The sequence below is a fragment of the Lepidothrix coronata genome, unplaced genomic scaffold, assembly GCF_001604755.1.
Source record: "Lepidothrix coronata isolate B3197 unplaced genomic scaffold, Lepidothrix_coronata-1.0 Scaffold281, whole genome shotgun sequence".
NCBI classification, from domain to species: Eukaryota; Metazoa; Chordata; class Aves; order Passeriformes; family Pipridae; genus Lepidothrix; species Lepidothrix coronata.
In genome coordinates, this window is record NW_016690461.1 from 70,509 (window position 1) to 80,040 (window position 9,532).

At 70.0% G+C, this 9,532-nt stretch overlaps 2 protein-coding genes across 2 annotated transcripts; one reads left to right on the forward strand and one right to left on the reverse strand.

Moving 5' to 3' along the window:
• Positions 1–1,811: 1,811 nt before the first annotated feature.
• Positions 1,812–3,002, forward strand: IL23A (interleukin 23 subunit alpha). Its single transcript, XM_017836598.1, has 4 exons — positions 1,812–1,988; positions 2,144–2,242; positions 2,633–2,758; positions 2,853–3,002. Exons 1-4 carry the CDS (start codon positions 1,812–1,814, stop codon positions 3,000–3,002), a joined length of 552 nt encoding a protein of 183 aa, XP_017692087.1.
• Positions 3,003–3,111: 109 nt separating this feature from the next.
• Positions 3,112–9,152, reverse strand: STAT2 (signal transducer and activator of transcription 2). Its single transcript, XM_017836701.1, has 23 exons — positions 9,003–9,152; positions 8,755–8,886; positions 8,524–8,674; positions 8,337–8,435; positions 8,172–8,264; positions 8,022–8,100; positions 7,853–7,938; positions 7,627–7,775; positions 7,398–7,556; positions 6,922–7,074; positions 6,827–6,847; positions 6,634–6,727; positions 6,470–6,526; positions 6,308–6,391; positions 6,072–6,170; positions 5,568–5,703; positions 5,427–5,476; positions 5,227–5,312; positions 5,026–5,162; positions 4,762–4,950; positions 4,599–4,656; positions 3,519–4,450; positions 3,112–3,336 (listed from the first exon to the last, which is right to left on the reverse strand). Exons 2-23 carry the CDS (start codon positions 8,883–8,885, stop codon positions 3,203–3,205), a joined length of 3,177 nt encoding a protein of 1,058 aa, XP_017692190.1. The 5' UTR covers position 8,886; positions 9,003–9,152; the 3' UTR covers positions 3,112–3,202.
• Between the last annotated feature and the right edge of the window lie 380 nt (positions 9,153–9,532).

The following is a 9,532-nucleotide window of genomic DNA, read 5'->3' on the forward strand; positions in this document are numbered from 1 at the left end:
CCCGCCCCGCCCCACCCCCGGCGACTCCGGGCTAAGCTCCGCACCCTCCGCCCTTATCTCCGCGAGCCGACACCGAGCGCGCCGGCGGTATCGGCGGCAGCAGCCCTGGGCGGGGCACTGGGGTCCCGGCCCCACCGGACCCGGCCCTAGCGGCCGCTCTCTCCGAGCTCGGGGCGGCCGCCACCCTCCTCCCCCCCCGCGCCCGCTGTTACCGAGCCGCCGCCGGGGCCGGGGCCGCGATACCGGGCTCGTCCCGCCGGGGCCGGGCCGGGCCGGGGCCGCTCCCGCGTCGCTACGGCAACCGCGCCCCCCGCCCGCCAGCCGGCCAATGGCAGCGCGGGGCCCCGTAAACGGGCCAATCAGCGCCAGGGCAGGGCGGGACTAAGCGGCGCGGCGGGACGGGGCGGCGGAGGGGTCAGAAAGGCTGGACGCGGCCGGGGCGGGGCGGGGGAGCCCCGGGGGGACCCCCCAGCTCCCGGATGCTTCGCGGACCCCCGGGCGCTGCCGGTCGGTGCGGCACCTGCGGCGGGCCGTGGGCTCCCACGGATGTTACGCAGCGTCCCCGGACACCCCACTGTACCCCACGGGGTCCCACCTTGTTCTCTGACTCCCCGGACATCCCACGGTGCCCCATAGTGCCCCACGGGGTCCCACCGCGTGCCCTGGCACCCCGCGGGATTCCAAAGTGTCCCCAAGTACTCCACAGTGTCCCTCGCAAGCCCCTGGCACCCTACCGTGTCCACTGGTGTCACAGAGCAGCCCGTGGCATCCCACAGTATCCCATGGGGTCCCACTCTGCCCCCCAGCACCCCACGGGATCCCAAAAGTGTCCCTAAAATCCCCAGAGTGTCCCACGCTGTCCCCAGCGTCCCACCGCGTCCCACTGTTCCACGGAGTCCCACAGTGTCCCACGGAGTTCTACAATATCCCAGGGGTCCCACCTCACAGGATCCCAAAGCGTCCCTAAACGCCCCATAGACTGCCGCGCAGTCTCTTGCCATCCCACAGCGTCCACTGGTGTCCCACGGAGTCCCGCAGGGTCCCAGGGAGTCCCCGGGACAGCGCACCGCGGTGCTGAGCCCCACCGGCGCCGGCGTCCCCCGTGTCTCCCCTCCCAGACCCACGGCAGCCCCGCCGCCGGTGTCCGTGCCCGGGGAAGGCCGGGGGCAGCCCCGCCGGGCGGGAGCGGGAAGCGCCGGAGCCGCCCCGTCGGGGCCGCCGGGATTGCGGCGCTGCGGGCAGCACGTCCCGGCCCGGCCCGGAGGGGACCGGGGCTGCGGGACCCCGGGGGCGCGAGGGCGGGGCGAGCCCCGCTGGGACCCCCGAGGCCGCGGGGAGCTGCGGGCTGATGTCCCGGGGAGGCCGGGGGACACGGGGGACACCGGGAGGGACACCGAGGAAACAGCGGGGACACACGAGGAACACCGGAGGGGACACGGGGGGACACAACGGGGGATCCACCGAGGTGACACCGCCGCGGGCTCCCCGGTGCGCTCGTCGGGGGCAGCCCAGGTGCACCCAGGGGAGGTCCCGGTGCCGGTGCAGGTCCCTCCCATCCCGCTGGGCGCGGAGCCGCCAGGAACTGCCCCGGGTTTTCCTGCCCGTCCCGTCCCATCCCGTCCTGTCCCGGTGGGGAGCGGGGCCGGGCGCGGCCAGGGGACCCCGGCCCGGTATCGGTTCTGCTTTCGAGGGAGGCGATTTCGCAGTAACGGGGGGCGGGAGCCACCTGCCCCGGGGATTCCCCACCTGCCGCCGCCCCATAAGTACCCGGTGGCAGCGCCGGTGGCGGCATCGACCGGGAACGACCGGGAATGGCTTCGCTCCGCCGCCTCTGCCTCTGTCTCTGCCTCCCGCTGCTGCTGCCGCCGCCCGCGGCTCCGGCCCCGACCCCGGCCCCGGCCCCCGGCACCGACTGGGCCGCCTGTAAGATCCTCTCCCGGGACCTGTCGCGGCTGCTGGCGACCGTCAAAGAACCGCACCCGGTGCTGGTGAGCGCGAGGGGCTCGGCCACGGGGACCGGGGGGTTACGGGGGACGGTGGGCACCGGGAAGTGCGGAGCATCCAGGTGGGAGGGGGGGCCCGAGGGTGCGGGGGGTCGGGGGGGCCCGGGGGACGTGGAGAACCCACTGACCCCCTGCTCCAGGAGGAGATGCAGCTGAGCGAGGAGGACCCCCAGAACTGGCCCCCCCGGATCCTCTGCAGCGACGCCTGTGACCCCCCCACACTGGACACCAACAACACGGTACGGGGGGGCTGCGGGGCTGGGGGGCTGCAGGGACGCTGAGGGGGGCTGGGGGGCCCAGGGAGGGCTCTGGGGCTCTCAGGGATGCACCTTGGGGTCCCAGGGGTGACTAGGGGTCCCAGGGAAGCTGAGGGATATGCCTGGGAGTCTCAGGGATTCTGAAGCTGCCTAGGGCTCCCATGGATGTTTGGGGATCTCAGGCATGCTGAGGGATGTGTCTAAGGGTCCTGAGGATGTCCGGGGGTGCCAGGGATGCTGAGAGATGCACCTGGAGGTCCCAGGGATGTTTGAGAATCCCAGGGATACTGAGGGATGCACCTGGGCTTCCCAAGAGTGCCCAGGGGTGCGGGAGGGTCCCAGACCCCCATCTCACCCCCCTGGCCCCCGCAGCGCTGCCTGCACCGGATCCTCCAGGCACTCCAGCACTACCGGGACCTGCTGGGCTCCGACATCTTCAGGGAGCAGCCCCAGCCCCAGCTGGAGACCACGATGGACCAGCTGCTGGGCCTTGTCCAGGTGAGGGGGAAGGTGGGAGCCCCGAGGGAGCCCGTCGGGGACACAGGAGCCATCAGCTGTGGCCCTGGACCCCCTGACACCTCTGTCCCCGCAGCAGCAGGAGCACGGCCACCCCCCCCGGCACCCCATGGACCCCAGCAACAACTGGTCTCACGGGCTGCTCCGGCACCTGGCCCTGAACCGGCTCCGCTCCTTCGCCGCCGTCATGAGCCGCGTCTTCACCCACAGCGCCGGCGCCCGCTGAGCCCCAGGGCTCCCCACCCCCCTATTTATTCCCTCCCTCTCGAGGGGTTATTTATGTGCCGCGTTCCCTATTTATCTCGGGTATTTATGAGTTTCTAATAAAGCTCTGGAGGAGACAAGCGGCTCCCGAGTGCGGCGCAATGGGCGGCACGGGCGGGGGGGTGGGAAGGGGTTTATTTACAGGGGAGGGGCCGGGGGGAGTCACTGGAAGTCACTGGCATCGATGTGGAGCGGGGGGAAGTCGGTGGAGGCGAAGAGGGAGTTGACAGTGGGCAGAGCCAAGTCCTCGGGCTGTGGCAGGAACGGGTCACGGTGGCCCAGGAGGACGGCGGCACCTGGGAGGGGAGGGGGGACGGGTCAGTGCTGAGGGGACACCTCTGGGACCCCCAGGTACAGCCCTCAGAACCCCCGGGATCCCCAGGTGCATCCCTGGGATCCCCAGGTGCATCCCTGAGAATCCCAGGGAACTCCAGACACCCCTGGGATCCCCAGGTGCATCCCTCACCCCAGCACTCACCTGCCAGCCCAGGGTCCAGCTGGGGCCTCCCGTCCAAGCTTTCCAGCATGTTTGGCATCAGCTCTGCCACCTCCAGCGTCTCCAGCGTCCCTGAGCCTGGCTCCAGCGACTGCAGCAGCTCCTGGATGTCCTGGCTCCTGGGCAGCAGCCCCTGGCCCTCAGTGACCTGCAGTGGCTCCACAGCCCCCGGTCTGGGCTGCAGCATCTCCGTGTTCCCAGCTCCCACTTGTTGCACCATCCCTGTGTCCACAGCTCCCACTTGCTGCAGCATCCCCGTGTCCACAGCTCCCACTTGTTGCAGCATCCCCGTGTCCACAGCTCCCACTTGTTGCAGCATCCCCGTGTCCACAGCTCCCACTTGTTGCAGCATCTCTGTGTTCCCAGCTCCCACTTGTTGCAGCATCCCCGTGTCCACAGCTCCCACTTGTTGCAGCATCCCCGTGTCCACAGCCACCGTCCCCTGGTCCCCTGGCAGCACCTGCAGTGTCCCCAAGTCCCCTGGTCCCACCTGCAGCATCCCCACCCCCCCAGGCAGTACCTGTATAGTCCCCACAGCCCTTAGTGCCACTTGCACTGTGTCCTGGATGTTGGGGACCACCTGCACCACCACCTCTGAGACCTCTGATCCCACCTGCGGTGGCTGTGGTGGCTCCAGGCACTGGGACCCCGAGTGCAGTGTCCCCAAGGCCCCGGGCTGCAGCATCCCCGGGCTCGTGGCCACCACCTGCAGTGTCCCTGGGCTCACAGCCACTCCCTGAGGTGTCCCCAGGTTCTCTGGCTTGGCCTGTGGTGTCCCTGGGCTCTGGGACTGTGGCAGTGCCAGGCCACCATCCCACTGTGTGCTCTGTCCTCCGGGCTGCAGCTGCAGCGTCTCCAGGTTTTCAGTGGCAACCACCAGCTCCTCTTCCGTCTGCCACGACTTATTTGCCTGCCTGGAGGGAGAGACAGGGGTTCAGGGTCAGGATCAGGGTCAGGATCAGGGTCAGGGCACCCCCTTTCCTGTGGGGTCCAAGTCACCAAGTCCAGGACCATGGGGAGATGGGGGACGGGGAAGGGGGACTGAGGCCTCCGCTGCCTCACCTGGAGGACACACGGATGAGGCGCCGTCTCAGGTATTTCTCTGGCTCTGTCAGGTTCCCTGGGGGAAGAGAGGAGGATCAGAGGGGGTGGCGGGTGCTCCCCCTGCTCTGTGCCGTGCCAGGCCGTGCCAGGCCGTGCCAGGCCGTGCCAGGCCGCGCCGTACCCTCCTGCCGCTGGCTGTAGTAGGGCCCGAAGGCCTTGTCTCGGGGGGTGTCTGGGTACAGGAACTGGAGGGGGTTCTCGGGAACGTTCTCCTCCATCATGATGTGGTAATCATGGATGATGTCGGGCAGTGCCAGGGACGCCAGTTCGACCGCCGTGTACGGATCCACCGAATGGAAAGTGGGGGATCCTGCAGGGCCCCCCAGGGGTCAGTGCCCAGGGCGGGCTGAGGGGCTGGACCCCGGGGCTCTGGGGGTGCACTCACCACTCTCAGGATGCTCCACCCAGGTGCAGGTGACCCCCCCCAAGACGCTCTCGCTGAACCGGATCAGGAACGTCCCCGTTCTCTTCGACTTCAGCAGTTTCCTCTCTTGTTTCCGGCTCACGAAGCCCAGGATGAGTCTGGGGGAGGCACTGTCAGCCCCTGCAGCCCCCGGGCCCCCCCAGCCCCCAGCCCTGCTCCTACCCGTCCTTCCAAAGCTGCTTGAGGTGCTCCTGGAGCAGCCCCAGGATCCCGTCCAGCCAAGCCCAGAAGGAGAAGCCGGCGCCGTCCTGAGGGAGAGGGTGGGTGAGAAGGGCTGGGGGGGACAGGGCCACGGGAGGATGGGGGGGATGAGAGGGCAGGGTCATGGGGGGATGCCGACAGGGGTGACAGGCTCTGCTCACCTTGGAGAACTTGGGCCAGGCCACGGTGCTCTCTCGTGACGCCTTCGAGCCTTGGAGGCGAGAGCAGGGTGAGCAGGGGGACGGCACAGCCCCGTCCCCGCCGTGTCCCCCCCGGGGATCGGGGCTGGCTCCCAGCCTTACCAAGGAGCTTCTCGGCCAGCATGAGGAGGTGGTCCCGGCTCAGCCCCCTCTCTGCCACGCTCTCAAACTGCCAGCTCAGCACCTCGGCCAGACGGTGCCACGGTGCCAGGGGCGGCTCCGAGAAAATGTGCTGGTCCTGCGGGACAGGGGGTGAGCTGGGACAGGGACACGGGGCAGGAACAGGGATGGGAGAGGGACCGGGGGATGTGGATGTGTGGCAGGGGATGGGGATGTGCACTGGGGCAAGGGATGGTGTCCAGGAGTTGGGACAGGGACCAAGGGACAGGTACAGGACAGGGATCAGGGGATGGGGGTGGAACAGGGACCAGGGAGAGGGCACGGGGCAATCAACAGCAGGAACAGGGACCAGGAACCTGCACAGGATGGAGATTAGTGAGGAGCGGGGAGGGGGACAGGACAAGGACCAGGACAGGGGGGCACGGGGCAGGAGACGGCAGGGGTGGGAGCACTGGGGGGCAGTGCAGGGCTGGGGGTCCTGCTCGCCTTGGGGTCAGAGCTGAGCATGTTGAACCAGAGGATGGAGGCCCAGGCGCTGGAGAACTGGTTGTTGTTGGAGATGATGACGAAGGGCAGCGTGGAGGTCTGCGGGGGTGTGGGGGTCAGGCTGGCAACCCCCAGTCCCCCCAGCATCCCTCAAGCCCTCCAACATCCTCCAAGCCCTCCAGCCTCCCCAACCCCCCCCCAGCCCCCCTAGGCCCACCGAGCCCCCCAGTCCTCACCTTCAGCTCCAGCTCCAGCCCGCAGTAGGCGTAGGCCAGCGTGAAGGTGATGAGGTGCAGCTCCTCTGTCACGACCAGGGGACTCTGTAAGGAGGTGGCACTGTGGTCACCACGTGGCCCCGGCCCCCCCTGCGTCCCCACAGCCCCCAGCCCCGCACCCACCTCGCTGGCGCCTTTGCTGCCCTTGCCAGACCTGCTGTCCTTCTGCTCCTTCAGCGTCTGTGGGGCAGGACAGAGTCAGCCCGGGGTGGGGGCCGGGGCTGGGGGGGGGTCCTCGCCCCGCTCTCCGCCCCGGGGGTCCTGGGGGTCTGGGGGGGGGCCCCTACGAGGTACTGGAAGTCGCAGACCAGCCCCTCCTGGGGACTGTCCCCGGCCAGGAGCGTTTTGCTGCTCGACGTCAGGATGTTGAACTTGCGAAACCTGCGGGGCGGAGAAGAGGCGGCGGGTGGGGGGTCCCGGACCCCCGGGCAGGGGGGGCACAGCCCTGTCCGCCACCTCCAGCGCTCGCCCGGCTCTCACCCTTTGACCTTGGGGGGGTCCCTGCAAGAGAGAGCGGGGTGTCAGCGGGGGAGCGGGACCCCCGGGGGCGGGCAGGGGCTCGGGGGGGCCCCGACCTGTCGATGTGGATCGCGGCCTCCATGCGGTGGTTGCGGTCGTGCAGCCGCACGAGCAGGCGGGCGCGGGCCGAGAACTTGGTGCCGGTCCGGAGCACGAGCGGGCGCTTCAAGGGGTTGGGGGTGCTGGGCTGCTGCTCCACCACGAAGGCACTGGGGCAGAGAGGGGGGTCAGGGCTGCCCCGGTACCGTCCTGGCCCCACCCGTGCTGCCCCCACCTCTCAGAACCGTAGAATACCCTGAGTTGGTAAGGGCCCACAAGGCTCAAAGTCCAGCTCCTGGCCCCGCACAGGACATCCCCAAAATCCCACCATGCACTGAGAGGTTGTCCAAACACTCCCCAAGCTCTGGCAGCCTTGGTGCCGTGACCACTGCCCTGGGGAGCCCGTTCAGTGCCCGACCACCTGCTGGGGGAACAACCTTTCCCCAATATCTAACCCTGACGCAGCTCCAGCCATTTACATCCCCTTTCCTACCTCTTCAGCAGGTGCGTGAGCTGCTCCTGCAGCCGCTGCTCCAGGAGGGGGGTCTCTGCTGCCAGCGGGTCCCTCTCGTAGGTCACCTTCTGCCGCAGGTCGCTCAGCGCCCGGAGCAGCTGCCGCAGCTGGAACAGCCCCTGGCCCAGCCCCGTGAACCTGCGGGTGCCCCAGGGCTCAGCAGGGGCCGGTTGTGACCCCCCGTGCCCCCCTCTCACCCCGGCCCTACCAGGTCTCCAGTGGGCGCAGGTTGGTGTCCACGGGGGCTCCCAGGCACGAGCGCTGCTGCCGCTCCTGCCAGTCCCCCAACTCCTGCTGCAGCAGCTCCCGCAGGGTCTCGCTGCGCCCCAAAAGCTGCTGCATCTGAGCCAGCACCTCCTGGGGACAGATGTGGGTCTGAGCAGGGGGTGGGGAGCGGCCACAGCCCCCCCAGACCCAGTCCAGCCCCCCCTCACCCGCCGCTGCTGGTCCAGGTTCTGCAGCTTGGCCTGGAGGGCTTGGAGCTGCCGGGCGTACTGGGGGTCCCCGCTCCTGTCCTGACCTGCGGGCGGGTGGAGGGCTCGGGGGGGCTCGGGGGGGCGCAGGGCAGCGCCATCCCCCCTCTCCCCCTGGGATGGGGCTCACCTGGCTGGTAGTGCACCTTGAAGCAGAAGTCAAAGGCGTCCTGCAGGTCCTCCAGGTGTCGGAAGGCGCGTTCGGCCTCCTGCGGGCAGAGGGGGTTCAGGGGGGCTCGGGCAGCCCCCGGGGGCCTGGGGGCCCGGGGGGGTCCATTACCTGCAGGGCCGTGTGGAACTCGGCCAAGCGCCGCTGGATCTGCTGCTCCCGGCCCTGCTCTGGAGGCGCGGTGGGCGCCGGGGACGACCCCCCCTGCGGAGACACGGGGTGTGAGGCAGCGGCCCCAGGACCCCACGGGGCGAGGGGGGGACACCCCTGCCCTACCTGCCCCCCCGCCTGCCCCAGGCGCAAGATCCGCTGCTCCTCCTGCAGCAGGTTGGCCACCAGGTTGGCGAATTTCTCCGGATTCTCCTCGAACTCGGCCTGTGGAGGGGCAGGGGGGGGTCAGCAGGGCACAGAGGCCCCCTTCGGCCCCTCTCCCTCAGCCCCCCACCCTGGCCCTGATGCCCACCTGGAGGTCCCGGTGGGCCTTGCGCAGGTTGTGCTTCAGCATGAAATCCTCGTGGCTCGTGCCCAGGCTGCCCAGCTGCTCCGTTAGGAGCACCAGCAAGGAGTGGAAGAGCATCCGGGCGTGGGAGGAGAGCGGCTCGGCCGCCTGGCGCCTGTGGCACGGCGGGCTCAGCGCTGGCATGGCCCGTGCCCCCCCCCCGGTGCAGCCCCCCCAGCCCCGGCCCCCCGTTACCAGTTCTGGTCCTCGATCCAGGCGGCCAAGCACTGGCGCACGGCCATGGGCAGCTCCGAGCCCGCGTAGAGCTGGTGCACCTGCTCCAGGTACGTGTTGGCCAAGCCCTGCACCTCCTGCCACTGCGCCATGCTGGGGGGCGAGGGGGGGTCAGGGGGGGCCCCGAGGACCCCCCGGCCATTGCACAACCGGAGGATGTGGAACCGGTGCCCACGTGCCCCGACCTGGCACACCCCCACCCCACGTACCTGCAGCACGGGGGTCCTGGGGGTCCCTCAGCTCCGGCTCGGCCCCAGGTGATCCCGGGGGTCCTTCTGCTCCGGGCAAGGGTTGAGCCACGGTGGGTTCCCCATTTGGGGCGGGGGGCACACGCCCCACCCCGACCCCACTCCGAGGGCCCCCTGCACCCCCTGTGCAGCCCCCCAGGCTCCTCCCAAGGTCCCCCTAGCCTGTCTCCCCATTGCACCCGCACGGATCCCGGGAGTGGGTGCCCCTAAACACCCCTCACCCCAGGGGGACACCCCCAGGGGGACACCCCCAAGGGAGCACCCGACAGCGATCCCTGCGTGCCCCTGCCGGGACCCCCTATCTGTGCCCCCCTCCCCCGGGAGCCCCCGTCTCCCGGGACCCTTCGGAGCCGCCCCTGTCCCCCGGGACTCCCCCTCACCCAGGACCCACCGGGACCCTCCGTCCCCCAGGCCACGCCGGGAACGCCAAGACCGGCTCGAGACCTCCTCGGGACCCCCTTGGACTGACCGAGACCACCCGCTCCCGGACC